The sequence below is a fragment of the Lissotriton vulgaris genome, chromosome 3_1 (assembly GCF_964263255.1).
Source record: "Lissotriton vulgaris chromosome 3_1, aLisVul1.2, whole genome shotgun sequence".
Lineage (NCBI taxonomy): Eukaryota > Metazoa > Chordata > Amphibia > Caudata > Salamandridae > Lissotriton > Lissotriton vulgaris.
Genome location: NC_141689.1, coordinates 1,047,649,270 through 1,047,665,952, shown reverse-complemented (window position 1 = coordinate 1,047,665,952; position 16,683 = coordinate 1,047,649,270). Strand labels below are relative to the sequence as shown.

The 16,683-nt window shown below is 43.3% G+C and overlaps 1 protein-coding gene across 1 annotated transcript in view; it reads left to right on the top strand.

The window, feature by feature from the left end:
- Positions 1-16,683, top strand: part of ADAMTSL1 (ADAMTS like 1) — a 796,153-nt gene that overhangs the window by 555,483 nt on the left and 223,987 nt on the right. Inside the window, exon 14 of the mRNA XM_086961466.1 lies at positions 5,352-5,653. Coding sequence (XP_086817592.1) covers positions 5,352-5,653 — 302 coding nt within the window. The remainder of the gene's footprint in view (positions 1-5,351; positions 5,654-16,683) is intronic.

Sequence of the window (16,683 nt, the reverse complement as noted above, 5' to 3'; positions counted from 1 at the left end):
GTAAACTAAAATTCCACAAGCTTTCCCTACTGTTGCACTCTTTGGAGTGGAAATAGTAATTTTTTATCCCTACGCTATCCAACGCTTTCCCTACTGTTGCACTCCTTGGAGTTGGAATAGTAATTTTTACCCCTAGGCTATCCAACGCTTTCCCTACTGTTGCACCCACTGGAGTGAGAATAGTAATTTTCCCCCCTACGCTAGCCTTTGCTTTCCCTACTGTTGCACTCCTTGGAGTTGGAATAGTAATTTTTACCCCTACGCTATCCAACGCTTTCCCTACAGTTGCACCCACTGGAGTGGGAATAGTAATTTTTACCCCTACGCTATCCAACGCTTTCCCTACTGTTGCACCCACTGGAGTGGGAATAGTAATTTTAACCCCTACGCTATCCAAAGCTTTACCTACGATTGCACTCTTTGGAGTGGGAATAGTAATTTTAACACTTCTGCTATTGTACGGTAATAATATCGGATATTATTTAATTATTTTATGTTACTATATATATATGTTTTAACAAATGTGATTTAAAAAATATATATATATAACTTTTATTAATTATTTAATTATTACGTTATTTAAAGTATTTTTTAAGTATATTTTAGTAAATAATTTTTAATAATAATTTAATTTAACATTGTTTTTAATAAAGTCGATATTTTTATAAACTATATTTTAGTAAACGATATTTTATACTCAATATTTATGTACTTACCTGTTTGTAGATACAAACTCGATATTCTGTCTGTCGATATTTTTTACACGATATTTTTGATAGTCGATATTCTGTCCCTCGATATTATGTCAGTGATCCATAGGTAACACGCAGAATTGGGATAAAAGGGTATCAGAGAGGAGGAAATAATACATGGGTGGCATCACTCTCCTTTCGAACAAATATCACCTTTGATGTGTGGTGACAGATGATCGAGCTGCATATGGAATACAAATGATTTCACTTTTTAATGATGTTCCAAAATGTCATGTCTGAAGTAATCAGAGAATTGAAGGGAAGTTAGTTCATTTTGGGCATCACAATCTCTGACTTCCTGATAGTTGCAAACCTTATGTTGCATTAGCTGTTGTTTTGGTTCCATCCAGGGTCACAGGTGGAGGGAGGAGGGACCAGCACGACTCCACTTAGCTTGCCTCTATCCTGCTGAAGCTCGCCTTCCTGCGGTGCTTCAAAGACAGTGTTGTGCTTGAAGACTGGATGAAGCTTTCAACAAGATGTCATACCTCACCCCAGTAGGAGCACAAGAAGCAGAAGGCTACCAATAATATCTGGGCGCCAGATGCTCATGGCCTTCTGGTGGGCTCGCCCAGTAAGACACAAAGGGAAATAAATTCCTGTCATGCAGCTGCAGGAAGCAAACCCACCACATAGTTGATGCAATCTGCCCGGTTTAGGTTACAGAAAGAAAGCCTGGGAAAGTGGACCCTTACATCACTGAATAATTGTTTAATTATTCTACACTAAGTAATAAAAATATTGAATCCTTCACACGCTAGGTCCCACATCCTAATCCAGGCACATTCAACTACCTGTTGGCGATCAAGTGGCAAATTCCAGTCCCAACAGGACATTAAAATATTTGTTAGGAAACTGGGATTTTTAGTAATAGTAAAAAATCACTGGGCACTGTCATTGGGCCATGCCTGCTGTAATATGGGCTTTCTTTATAGTTGTTTCTGGAGGACGAGAGGTGAGTGGTAGTTTGTTGTAAGGCAGTGGAGGGCCGGTGGAGAGTTGTGAGTGATATGTGTTGTGGAAATATGTATTTTTGTTTTACCTGGTGAGTATGAATTAAAGAAGCTGTGCCATTCATATATGTTTTTAAGAAAACCATAATAGAATGCATTTTAAGAATTTTTTGGGGGGAGAATGCAGAGACCAGCAATGCTACCACTAATGAGTGAGGGACTATTTGGGGAAAGCAGAATGTGAGCATGGGTCCTCACTTCATTGTAGTGTCCAGCAGGGGGAGTCTCCCTGGAAAACAAGTGTGGAGATACAGATTATTTCTCAGTAACAGCCACTAGAGGGAGCACTATTAGATGGCTGAAATGGATTATGTGGTGTGTTAACATCGCTGTTCACCTACCCTCCACAACCACTGTCTCCCTGACAATGGCCAACGCCCTGTGACAGAACTTAAGCAGAATATCTAGTCAGGGATTAAAGGAAAAAGATGGAAAATTGCATTAAGAGAGTGGCGGAACGGACACTGCTGTGGGACGGGGGAGCCCCGCGCATACGCTGAACAAGTTAACCAAGGGGTGGTACGAGGGAAGCATTGCCCTCCCAGACATTAGACTCTACTACTGGGTTTCACAGATGGTGGTGGTAAATCATTGGATTTACCGCTCCCCGATTGACCCAGCTTACATGTTGGATAAATACCAAATGGGACGCGCAGGCTACTTGGGGGCACTGTATTCTAGGGCTCGGAAAGGACAATATCTCTGCCCCACAGCCCACACAATCACCATATGGCACCTGGCAAACTCCTATCTTGGCTGGTCGAAAGTCCTCACCAAAGCCACGCCACTGTGGTCTACTCAAAAGCTGGGACATTTATGTCACCAACTTGGGTTCGACAAATGGGATACCATCGGGATCTCTACTATACAAGACCTGGTGCAGAGGGGTGCAATCTTTAATTCCGAAGACTTAAGAGGAAAGTATGACATGGCCCAAGGTGAAGAATTTAGATACCTGTAAATCCGACACGCCATCACCACTGCTCTTCCGGATATGGCCGATTTGCCGGATTCATCCCCCTTGAAGGATAGACTACTCGATGGGCCGTTGCTCACCAAAGCCATATCATTAACATATAAAAAGCTATGTAACAATCTACCTGATACGTTCTGTAACCTTCGGGAGAAGTGGCATTTGGACCTCGGGCCCATTGATGATGAAGACTGGCAGGCGGCACTGATACCCCCCGGGAGGCCGCCCTTGCCCTCAGTTACAGGCTTATTCAACTTAAAATCCTACATAGATCCTATCTGACCGGACCAACCCTAGCGAGAATGGGCTCAAGAACGAGTTCGCTCTGTTTTCGGGGCTGCCAACAAGATGCAACCTTTTATCATACGATCTGGGAATGCCCAGGGGTATGGCCATTATGGGAGGGGGCCACGGGTTATATTTGTGAAGCCTTAGGAAAGGGACTCACCCTTACACCAAGATTGGGGCTCCTTAACATGTGGGAACAGATGGACCTCACTGAGGTAAAATAACAAATGGCAACACTCAGATATACTCTAGTTAAACTGGAAATTGCACAATGGTGGGGGTTAGCAGACAGACCTTCACTTAGACTATGGGTTGGAGAATATGATAATTGTATGATTGCCGAAAAAGAAGTGTTCAAAGCACGAGGGTGCCCTAAGAAATGGGACAGAAAGTGGGACAAGTGGAACGCCTACCAGGGCGACATCTGCGTTTCCCCATCAGTAGAAATGGAATTGCAACGCACTGGAGAGCGACGCATGACTTTGCTGTGATTGTAATTGATGTTTTCTCCCTAGGTTTGCTAATTCGATGTGTAAATAACCAAACTGTCAACTGGATTATGTATGTAACTACGATTAAATTGAAAACCAATACAAATATTTACAAACAAAAAAAGTGAGTGGCGGAAGAGCACAGCAAACAAACCCAAGCATCTTTTGAAGATGGTCTTCGCCAAAGCTTTTTTTTTTAGAATTACAACATTTTTTATATGAATCAGCTAAAGCTATTGACATTGCAGGTAATTCTGGAGGGTTACTCATGAACAGTTGTAATGCTTCAAGATCTGCAACAGTAGCTAGGCGTATCTTTCTTCAACATACAAAAATACATGTAGGTACAATAGGAGGAACAATGCATATCTGAAAACGTGTGCATCAAAAATCCTACGGAAGGATTAATGACAGAAATTCTGATGTTGTGCCTGGAGATGTAAAGTTTGTGGTAACACTGCCGTGAAGGTAATAATGCATTCAATTGTACCTACAGGTGAGCTGTCTGTATCGGGGTAAAAGCCACTGCACAATATATTGGAAGATGGTATTAATCTTTTATAGGAAGATCATGACTACAAATCTAGAAAATTACTTGGAACTTAAATTTAGAAGAATAGCTGGTGACATTTCATCATTTAAAAAAACAACAATCAGTCTAAACGGAACACAATTGTTCTTACTAGCCGTGAGAAAGCGTGTGTTACTGTGCAAGACACGTGTGGTCTTTTTTCATGAACGAGCAGCAATGTCCATGAAGAGGGTTTCCTACCATTATTTGTGACGAATATTTCAAAATTCTGCCTCATAATGCAGCTCCTCTGTTAATCTGGACAACTAGTCTGTTCAAATAGTCGTTTTATGGAACAAATAAACACAAAAATATAATCTTCAAATGTGATTTTTATTTGTACTTTTGCATACGTTGCTCACTGGTCCATGTATTTATGTTTGTACCTGGTAAGTCAGTGGGGTTCCTGAGCATGGTGGGTTCACACAGCGCCTCGTATCGCTGCTACTAAAGACTTGGCGGATGCTCACATGTTCCAGGGTGCTGATCATGCTACCATTGTGCTCGTGAACTAACATATACCTAAAGGGTCTGCTTACCCTTTAAAAATGCCAGAGTTGCCCCGAGATCCTTAGATTCTTATCTGGTTCTAAGCTCTACAACCATTGCTGATCCGGAACAGAGCATTCCAAAATAAGTGGGCATTTTCCTTAGATTGATTAACAGGGCTTTAATTGGGCCGGCGACAGTTCTAAAAAGCAGGTGCTGAGGTGGGTCCCTATGGGCTCTCCCTTTTCGGCCTCACCATCAGTGTAAAAAAATTCTTAACTCTGCACAGTACCACCCTTTCCTGCCTTTGATGTAACTTCAAAGAGGCTTGTTATAGTTCTATCACAGTCTCATCATTTCAGAACGGAAACATTTTTAATATTATAAACAGCGAAGGTATATTTATTGCTTATCTATCTTATACAACTAACAACCATTGACAAAGCCAATAGTTTGGCTTGTTGTAGGTGTAATGTTACTTGTATTATATATCTGGATACAATGACAGAAGCAGCCGAGGGGGCACTCTCCTACAAGCACAGATGTTTCGCTTTTTCTGTTTTTAAGCCACGCCCTTAATTACATCGGCCATGCCCCTTTGGAGACCCCCCCTCCCAGTTTTGTCGTCCCACTTAAAGCCCTGTTGATTAATAAAAACAAAATAAGGTGTGCTTTCAAGGGGAAATGGAGGCCTGTCAATATGCATGATTTCATGATGTCACTGAATGTTTCAACTTGACTGAGGTTGTATCACGTCTTTCCACGCTCTTTCAGGTACATTCCGGAGCCCTGGTCGGGGTGCAGCGTGACCTGTGGCGTTGGTACTCAGCAGCGCGTGGTAAAGTGTCAGGTGCTCCTGTCATTCTCACAGACTGTGGCCGACCTACCTATCGATGAATGCGAAGGCCCCAAGCCTGTAGCTAGGAGAACTTGTTACAGTGGACCTTGCAATGGCGAGGCCGGCGAGTACACTCCAGAAGAAGACGACCTGATCTACGGTGGCCTGCAGGACTTAGAGGAGCTTCATGACTGGGAGTATGAAGGATTCACAGAGTGCTCGGAAACCTGCGGTGGAGGTAAATGCTGGTCTTTAAACCTGCCTAAGCACACCTAGGGGCCTATTTACACTTTTAATGACTTTCTAGTGGCGATATCCCCTTCTCCTTATTTACAAGGCGGCGTTAAGCCCCTAAACGTCGCTTAATGCCAACTTGAAAATAAGACCCCTTTTCAGACTTTACTTAGTGTGAAAGGGGCGTGTAATGGGTGTTGCAGTGGGCGTTCCACAGTAACAGCCATTGCTTTTTGACACTGCCCCGTATTTACAAGGATGGGGCAGCATAAAAAACTAAGGCCAGGTAAAACCTGGCCTTTGGATGGTGATACGAGGAGAAATTATCAACTTCTCCTCTTATTTTGCTCTTTCTATGTGTTAAAATACACTCTGCCATACTTTTAAAGGATATTGTGAGTCATCTCGGTGTTCCATGACCTTATAAAAGAACTCTGCCTTTGGCCTCGTTATTCTATATGGTCATGGACTTCTGCTGTGACCTGCAATATGCTTATAATTTACAGTAGAGGGTACTTTATCTCATATAATAAAAAGAAGCTCACCAACTACAAGCGCGCCTGTTGACTGTGCCCTGAAGGCACTTAAATTAGAAGTGAAAGCGAATTATTGAAGCTGCTCCATGCACCCCAAGCAACTTGACTCTGCAGAGTCAAGAGAGCGAGGCAGAGGGTCCTGATCTTCCAGCGGAACACTACCTCCGAGATATTTTTGTAATTATTTCTAGCTGAAGCCAACCCTTATGAGGAAGAAAGCACGTGTTCTGGAGACCCGACTCTTAATCATCTTCATGTACCACAAGTAGGCAGGGTTGCTTAATGGGTCAAGCTAATTTGATTGTTTTTGCTGCCTCCAGGGATGAAATCGGATCAGAAAAGAGCGGCCTTTCACCCCTCTGGAGCTCCAGCAGAAGGAACTAGTTAGTAATGTAGCCTGCACTTAGCGGCTGCATGTCCTAGAGCTGTCATTAAATATCATGTAACAATTAGACAATTCTTGTGGATCGAACCAGTGAGAAATCCATAGTGATGAATGGCAGAGCGAAAGTTTCAAATCAGGCTCTCTGCTTGAATTACACCCCGCCTCTCCAGCCTTTGCCTGGTTCATGGTCCCTGTGCATTCCTCCCCCTTGCTTAACATGATTTCTGTCTTTCGTGATAAGACGATTTGACCATTTACACACAGGACAGAATGAACCATGTTGTGTTTACCAATGTTATCATTGCTCAGAGAAATGGTAGTGAATATTTGAACTTCAGAAGGATGATACTCTAAGTCTGCCCCAATGGTATTCAAACTTGTCACCGGCGGGCTTCACACAAGTTCCAATGGGCCAAGAAAAAGAAATTTATTTCCAAGATAAAGCAATTATTCTAAAAGCACTTTTATTTCTGCTTGCACAAAGGACCCAGAGATACGTTTTCTACTTATTGAAAGGGAATGTTTTCCAGATGCAAATTTCAATCTGTACACACAAGCATCACCTTAGACACATTCATATAACTGATCAAACTAATCAAAACAGTTCCTAGATCCCCCAGAGCCCCCAAAAGCATTTTACTCAAACTAACTCCTCCTGCTGTTGTCCAGGCCTCAGATCAACTGCTTCAGATTTCTGGTCCTTCTTCTACCTCTGGACTCTGGACCACATTGTCCCTTGGCAGGTCTCCCAACCATCCTAACTTCTACATTTCCTACAGGGCTGACTCCCCTTGACCTACCAGCCCTGAGTAAGCCTTACTACTCCTAGACTACAGCTTCCACCATTTCTAATCCTCGTTGTTTAATCGTCCAGCCTACAACAGCTTTAACCCCCAGGCTGCGGCCGGAATTCCCCGCCTGTGCGGCACATTCCGTTCGCGAGCGTGGTCATGACGGCCCCCATCCGCCATCAGCACACGCCCACCGTGATGCATGACGGCCGGGGGCCGTCATCAGCATGGAAGGGGTTAATACAAACTCTCAAGGCAGCGGTTAATTTGTTAAAAACATCTTAAGAGGGTCCTGTCACCACCATTGCTGGGTCCACCCACTGGTGCCGCTAACTGCAGCCTAAGCGCCACTCAGTCTTATGTGCTAGCATCAGACCTGCTGGCAAACAGGCTAGGTAACCTTTAAAGGGATTGCTACCAGAATCCAATAGGACCGTGAGAGCTAGTGGGCCTGACATTTTTTTAGAGAGTGTCAGTTGCCGCCTTAAAAACTGTGAACATTTTGAAGTGCTTAAAGGTGAATTTTACAGCTCTGTTTTCACAATTTGACTAAAAATCGAAGTTATCTGAATGAGCACTGATTAAATATTCAATTTTTGTAGGTGTGCCAGGTAAGATGCACCCTTCTCAGAGGTTTTTCGATCTTCTGAAGAAGTTTTCGAAAAATGGCGACAAATCATTGGAATATTCAGCATGATTTTTTTGCAAATGAGTTAAAAAGCTACAAGTATTACAGACATTTAAACAAATCTTATTATAAAATTTGACATAGCATATTATTATCAAAATATATATAGTATCTTCCTTCACTTTTCCATGCTGTTCTTTCCAGGTAGATCCAGAGAATGTGCTTAAATAGGCAGGTTGGAGAAATGAATCTCAGAATTACATGTTGTAGACAAAAGGGCTTGGCAAACAGCTTTGGCATAGGCTACTTCTCAATTGCATAGAGACTAGAGGATCAGAAAGCAGGCAGATTACAGTAATCTTACATGTTCAGTTCCCAGACAACAGTATTGATATCATAGACAGATTTTCAAAAATAGATGGTGAAATGCGTTCACGCAATCCATGAAACATAAGCAATAGTAGTAAATGGTACCAAGCAATCAAAAGCAGCAAACATTCTCTCGAGCTCTGTGTGGATTATCCCCTCAACTTTAGCTTTAATTAATCTGAAATGCAAACATTTTATCGGGCACATAAACTGTCCAAGTTCTGAAAACACAGATATTTCAACATGCTATACAATGGTTCGATTTCGGACAGAATTTTTTAGTTGATAAGACATAATTTAGTCCAGAGGCAGATTTGAAGAAATGAATATCAACATCCTTAATCCCACCTCCTTACACAATAATATGTCCCTGTGATTGATTGAAATGTTATATATCAAGTCTTCTGTCTGTCAGAGCCCAAAAATAAAGATTCTAACACAAACTAGCTCTGAAGTCCCTCCCCATGACAGAAGTTTCATTCTTCTGGCTCTTCTTCAACCTTTGGACTTCTCTGACTCCCTTCCAGAACACATGGTTCCATTAGAGTCATCTAAAGCTTTTGTGCGTTGTAAATAACTAACAGGTCTTTCCCACCCATGCCTGTATGTGTTCTGGCAAGTCTTCCAGCTCATCATCTTTGTTGCCTGCTCTTCTGATCCATAATAATCTTAAAATTTATTGGAAATCTTTTCCTATAAAGTAGCAGTCTACAAGACACCAACCCAATAGACAATCAGCAACGCTTATAAAACATTATCTGCCAAACTCAAAATCAGGCCCTTAGTAGGACCAGTAGCAACTCTAGATGCAGAACAGAAATAGGTTTGTCAACTGCAAAGTAAAGACTATCCTACACGTTGCGACCCTTTTGAATGAGGGCCTCCATCAGTCCTGTACCTGTATAAATTAAACAGCGTTGAGATCAAGTGCACGTGCACATCCATTCAGAAAAATGTGGGGGGGGGGAATGCCATCAGAGATGCTGTAGTCAAGTGCCAGGATGCTGCCAAAATATCTGGACCCTGCTTAATGAGTCTGGATGCTGCAAACTTGTTTCACAATGCTGCAGATAAAATCATGGGGCCCGATTCACAGAACTAACTTAAGACAAAATCCTAAACGTACTACTTTTGATATTCACAGAAGGCATTTAGAAGTAGTAAAGTTAGGTTTTTGTCTTAAGTTTGACTTAAAACAAACTTAAGACAGACTTAAGACAGACCTAAGACAGACTTAAGACAGAATTAAGTTAGGATTTTGTCTTAAGTCTGTCTTAAGTCTGTCTTAAGTCTGTCTTAAATCTGTCTTAAGTTTGTCTTAAGTTTGTCTTAAGTCAAACCAAACTTAAGACAAAATCCTAACTTTACTACTACTAAATGCCTTTTGTGAATACCAAAAGTAGTAAGTTTAGGATTTTGTCTTAAGTTAGTTCTGTGAATCGGCCCCATGGTGCTGCCTATTATGTCAGGGCCCAGCTAGTAATACTGGCTAAATTCCCCCAGGCGCTGCTTCGAACAATGAATTTTTATAGCACTTCATAAGTCACTTCTTTTATTCCTAAACTCTGTGTATAAAAAGTACTATTATTACCCCACCTAAATTACACCAAATTTGCACCTAATTTTGCTGAACTCAGAGGGACCGAGAGGTAAGTTGGCTTTGAATGATATGAATAGAGGATGACATCTTGCTTAAGTTTTTTTGCAAAGGTACTGCTCATTAAACATAGGACTCTGCTCACTTTGTCTTTATATTGCACAACACAGCAAGTGTGGTGGTTTGGGTGCAAGAGTGTTGTTCACTAACGCAGAGCACACTCTGGATTCCAGGTGCTGTTCACCATGTCGGGCTGCTATGGAGTGTGCCTAAAGTACTCAAGGTGCCAGAAGGACTGCTCAAAATGTGTGATTCTGCCAGTAACACTGAAGTACTGGCTCATCTCCCCTAACAGCATCCTTTCCTTCCAAATAGCAAGTTTGACCCTGATCCACAATCTGATCACAAAACATTGAGTTGGAGCGGTAACTGATTCACAAAGAGGCAGGGGTCCCTTTTGGATCCCTTCCCCTTTCTGAATCCTGAGAAAGATTTCAGGGAGAGTTTGCAGGGATCTGCAGGACCTCTTCAAACTCTCAGTGAAACTTTGTGAAAAAAGAAAACATATTTTTTCTCAAAAACACTGTTCCTTTAAAGAAAACGGGCTGCATTTAACCACAAATCCTTTCTTTTTTAAAGACAATCACAGACACAGTGGTCTGATGACCCTTGAAGGCCACCATCCCTGGGATTATAGCCAATCACAGTGGGGGTCGCAAATTGCGAGATGCCTAATGAATATTCATTATCTTTATTGTAGTGCAATCCCCATTGAGGCAGTATTTTGTGAAGCGACCTATCTGTACATAAATCAGAGCAGATCAAACTGATTTGCAAAAAGTTGGCATGCAATTTGCGACCACTTTTTGCAAATCAATTCTTATTACATGAAGCCCTAAATTCCCTGTAGGTCTCAACACTAATGTAAAGTTGTGATTCTGCCAATGGCTGTGCTCCAACTATGCAACTAGCATGCTGGAAGTGCCAGACACAATAGAGGAGCCATATTTGTGGAAGCCATCTCATGTATGATTGCAGTGAGCTCAGAGTCTCCAGGACTATTTACTTTATTTATAAAATATAAGTGATACAGGGCCCATCTAATATAAACCCCAAACCCATTGAGGCAATCTTCAGTGTCCCTTCTGCACAACTTCCTACTACTAATACATATGGTGTCTCGTCAAAACGTATGGGCCTCATTCATAGAAATGTGGCAATGTAATTCTCAGAAAATCAGTGGTCGCTGGAAAACCTCCTTTGCCACACAGTGAAAACCATGCACTGCCTTTGCAATGCAGTCAGTACCACGAATGTGACGTTACCACCGGTTCCTGTAACACTCAAGTTGTTACAACGACATGCTTTAGAGAACGCAACATTGAACTGGTGTTGGATTTTAAGTCCAAAACTTTCCCTACTGATACACTGACTGGAAGTCGAATAGCAATTTCTGCAATTCCAAAGTCCAGCGCTTCCCTAAAACAAGTCGTAGTAATGACTTGTGTGCTAGAGGAACATGTAGTAATGACCCAGTTGTGGTAGTGACTGCGTTGTTAAGCCATGCGTAGTTTAGACATGCGTGGTTTCATCATACAACTGTGGTAGCATAATATCCTTCAGTAAAAGACATTTTCACAGTAGGATTTTCCTCTGGTGAGATTTCTTAAGCTGAAATTAGACTTACAACAAGGGGTGGTGAGGGACAGAGTCTCTGAATTAAGCAGAAAGCTCTCACCCAGTCAAGAGATCAGGGCTAGATCCAACACCGTTTTTTAGCTCACTGCACCATCCCAGTTTCAGAACCTGGCTGTATGCAAATTAGTCTGTTCCTGTCCCAGTGCATGATGGGAACAGGGCAAACCAAACTACAAAAGCCAATTCTTACACTGGGAAGGAAACAAGCTCCCGGGGACCGGTTTCTGGCATTACAGCCGTCTTCGGCCCGGTTTGCTTGAATCCTGATGGTGCAATGAGCAAGGGTCTCACATCTGAGAATACCCTTCCACGCTTAGGGTGGACAAAAATATTTACAACAAGGGGTGGTGAGGGACAGAGTCTCTGAATTAAGCAGAAAGCTCTCACCCAGTCAAGAGATCAGGGCTAGATCCAACACCGTTTTTTAGCTCACTGCACCATCCCAGTTTCAGAACCTGGCTGTATGCAAATTAGTCTGTTCCTGTCCCAGTGCATGATGGGAACAGGGCAAACCAAACTACAAAAGCCAATTCTTACACTGGGAAGGAAACAAGCTCCCGGGGACCGGTTTCTGGCATTACAGCCGTCTTCGGCCCGGTTTGCTTGAATCCTGATGGTGCAATGAGCAAGGGTCTCACATCTGAGAATACCCTTCCACGCTTAGGGTGGACAAAAATATTTACAACAAGGGGTGGTGAGGGACAGAGTCTCTGAATTAAGCAGAAATCTCTCACCCAGTCAAGAGATCAGGGCTAGATCCAACACCGTTTTTTAGCTCACTGCACCATCCCAGTTTCAGAACCTGGCTGTATGCAAATTAGTCTGTTCCTGTCCCAGTGCATGATGGGAACAGGGCAAACCAAACTACAAAAGCCAATTCTTACACTGGGAAGGAAACAAGCTCCCGGGGACCGGTTTCTGGCATTACAGCCGTCTTCGGCCCGGTTTGCTTGAATCCTGATGGTGCAATGAGCAAGGGTCTCACATCTGAGAATACCCTTCCACGCTTAGGGTGGACAAAAATATTTACAACAAGGGGTGGTGAGGGACAGAGTCTCTGAATTAAGCAGAAAGCTCTCACCCAGTCAAGAGATCAGGGCTAGATCCAACACCGTTTTTTAGCTCACTGCACCATCCCAGTTTCAGAACCTGGCTGTATGCAAATTAGTCTGTTCCTGTCCCAGTGCATGATGGGAACAGGGCAAACCAAACTACAAAAGCCAATTCTTACACTGGGAAGGAAACAAGCTCCCAGGGACCGGTTTCTGGCATTACAGCCGTCTTCGGCCCGGTTTGCTTGAATCCTGATGGTGCAATGAGCCAGAAACCGGTCCCCGGTAGCTTGTCTCCTTCTGGTGAAGAATTGGCTTGGTAGTTTAGTCTGCCCTGTTCCCATGATGCACTGGGCCAGGGACAGACTAGTTTGCATATAGCCAGGTTCTGAGCTGGGATGGGGCAGTGAGATAAATAACGGTGATGGATCAAGCCCTGATCTTTGGACTGGGTAAGAGTGGTCTGTTTAACTCAGACACTCTGTTCATCACCACCCCCTTTTGTAAATCGTTTTTGGCCACTATAGGTGTGGCAGGGTATACTCAGACATGAGTCCCTTTCTCACTGCTCCATCAGGATTCAAGCAAGCCGGGCCGAAGAAGGCTGAAATGCCAGAAACCGGTCCCCGGTAGCTTGTCTCCTCCTGGTGAAGAATTGGCTTGGTAGTTTAGTCTGCCCTGTTCCCATGATGCACTGGGCCAGGGACAGACTAGTTTGCATATAGCCAGGTTCTGAGCTGGGATGGGGCAGTGAGATAAATAACGGTGATGGATCAAGCCCTGATCTTTGGACTGGGTAAGAGTGGTCTGTTTAACTCAGACACTCTGTTCATCACCACCCCCTTTTGTAAATCGTTTTTGGCCACTATAGGTGTGGCAGGGTATACTCAGACATGAGTCCCTTTCTCACTGCTCCATCAGGATTCAAGCAAGCCGGGCCGAAGAAGGCTGAAATGCCAGAAACCGGTCCCCGGTAGCTTGTCTCCTCCTGGTGAAGAATTGGCTTGGTAGTTTAGTCTGCCCTGTTCCCATGATGCACTGGGCCAGGGACAGACTAGTTTGCATATAGCCAGGTTCTGAGCTGGGATGGGGCAGTGAGATAAATAACGGTGATGGATCAAGCCCTGATCTTTGGACTGGGTAAGAGTGGTCTGTTTAACTCAGACACTCTGTTCATCACCACCCCCTTTTGTAAATCGAAATTAGACTTACGGCAGAAAAAAAACATATCTGCTGCTTTTCAAATGATTGTAAACTACCACTGTTCTCTAAATCTGGCCCTTAGTAATTTTGAAGTGATGTTGGGCAGCCATTTGAGGGGCTGATTACGAGAAGATCGATATTTAGCAAAATCCGATACCCCAGAATTTGTAATTTACCAACTGTAGGGAGTCGGGACTTGTACCTTTTACAGGTTTCCCTCATTTCTACACCAAATTTCACATGTACCAGTATATAACAGATGCCCCCCCTCCCACCTTCACCAGTAAATGTTGACAGGCATGAATTTCCTAAATTTCCTGGAAAAATATTCACAATATAGTAACTACCCTGAATCTTGTAATCCCATCATCGCAGAAACATTTTTTTACGGCGGAATTAGAAAAGAGCGTGCCACTTGTAATGTGGGCCTTAGTTTACACTGTTGTTATTTCTCAAAATAGGTTCAGGAGGCTGTATAAGGAAAGAGATGGACAGGAGTATGAAGATAATGCACATTCTTCAGTTTTGCTGGTTATAGTGGGGCTCGTTGGGCCTTCTCCTCAGCCTTCTCTCTCATGTTGAGTTGTAATCTAAAACTATGCTGTTCATACCAGACTTTACCCAAAATTTCCAGTTTGGCACTGTGCGATCAGCAGCACATCCAGGCTATGCGGGTGCAGAAGCCTGTTGCCAAGCATTGTAAAAACCGTGAGGGTGTGAAATCAGGGATTTTCAATGTTAAAAAGCTCTGGTTATAAACAAACAACCTCTGTGGGAGCACCTGGTCTTTTCCGGGGCCATAATTATTTTGTAAAATGAAAGACAAAGTGGCTCTCTACCGAAGTGCAAGAATTTCACAGCTCTGAGGCTAACCCCATGCACTCTCCACTTTGGCTAGGGTATGGCAGCTGATCTAAACCACATGTTAGTCAGTCTGACTTTGTTTGCTAATGCTGTTCATGCATCCCTCTGCTGCTCTGCACCAGTTCACAGTAAGAATCCATGTCAGTTTAAATGAACTACTAATTGTTAGAAAGAAAACATAAGTTGCAGAGCCCAAAGTTTGAGTCAGGAGCCCAATGCAAGAGCACACTAATGCCGAATTTGCAGAATACCCATGCTGGCTAGGCTAGTCTTGATTCCACATCATCTCTTTTTTCCATCACCTATGCTTCCTGTCTTTTTATCTCACTCTTGCAATTTCATTTCAGCTTTCTCACTTTGATACTACTTCCCATCATTATTTTCCTACTGTTTTATCTCTTTGCTGCCTTTCTCACTCTCTCAGTAGTTAAAAATCTGATGATACAAATTAGGGGCTGATTTATAATTTGGTAGACAAGATTATACTCCATCACGGCGATGGGGTAAATTCCTTCGTCACCCTGGCGGAGTACCCTCCTACCAAATTTAGAAATGTCCGTCAGCCCATCGCACATTTTACCAATCACAGCAATCGCTGTCAAAGCAGTTTCTGTGAATGTACTGGAACATTGTAGCATAGCTCCGGCAAATATGACAGAGTGTACATTAAAGTTTCAAAGTTGCAGCCAGCAGCACCCACCGCAATACAAAATATAGGCATTGCGACCGCCGTGGTGGTGGTCGCATTGTAATGCCTATGTCAGGGCCGCCGACAGACTGTCAAGTGGTCTCGTTAGGGTGGCGGGAGACGAAAGTCCGCCTGCCATCCTAATCAGCCCATTTTTTTTTTTTTACATACAGAGCACAGGCATAAATCAGTTTTTTTAATGTTTTTCATGTTTCACAATTCTTTATTTAAAAAATTCCAACGGCTTTTTTTAAACCAAGAGTTAATTATGCACTGGTATATTTCTTGTTAAATGCCCTCTCACAAATATAAAGTCATCAATGTACAATATAGCCTTCATGTATCGATTGCCATGACTCAACTGCTAAATTTCCTCCATGTTTGCCCTCAGGCAACAATCTCTACGTGATATTGACAGAAGCCAGGTCTGTTTGTCCCTTTTCTTATCAAGTAGGCTGCAAAAAAGGTCTTTATTGAGTCTGTTGTTTCTTGCACCAGTGCAAAGCTAATGTTATTGTTTCCTGTGTTTGTCAATGTGTTTGGTGAGCGAGCCCTGAGCGCTGTGCGGGCCTGTGTGTAGACACAGCATAGCCTACCACTGCTCCTGCATTCCTGTTCACAAGAGACCAGTGACAGCTCATCCCGGGGGCAGCCAAGCAGGCCGGAATGTGGCCCAGGTCACAGCTCACCCCCAGCCGCCCGGCTGGCAGCACGCGACCCCAGCAGGTGCGCGGCAGCCCGCGTGAGCGGGGCTTCAGGCTCGAGCTGCAGGTGTTTGAAGTGACGCTGCACTCCAGCGGCGGTTGACGCAAGGTCAGAGGTCAAGTGCCTCGAACTACACAAGAGGTAGAGATATGCATCACTCAGAGCCCATAAATGCCGGAAAAAGGATTTTGGAAGCTGGTTAATTAATACCTGTGTTTGTTTGAGTGTACTGAGTGATCAGAGTAACAGGCTGGGCTGTCAGAAGGTCAGGTCACGGCTTTTATTGAGGCATTCTTTACGATCTTGTACTAGTTTGTTTAGATGATTGTTATTGAGTCAGCTGAGCAAGTCGCTGTCACTGTATTCCTGGCCCTGTTATCTGTGTCTCCTGTATTCCATGTAACAGTTTGAGTGTTTTACTGCCCTTGTGCATGTATTCTCTATTCCTTAACTCACTGCCCGTGTACTCTCTGACCTCTTGTCCAGGTAACCTGTATTACTTGTCCTAGTGTCAAGGA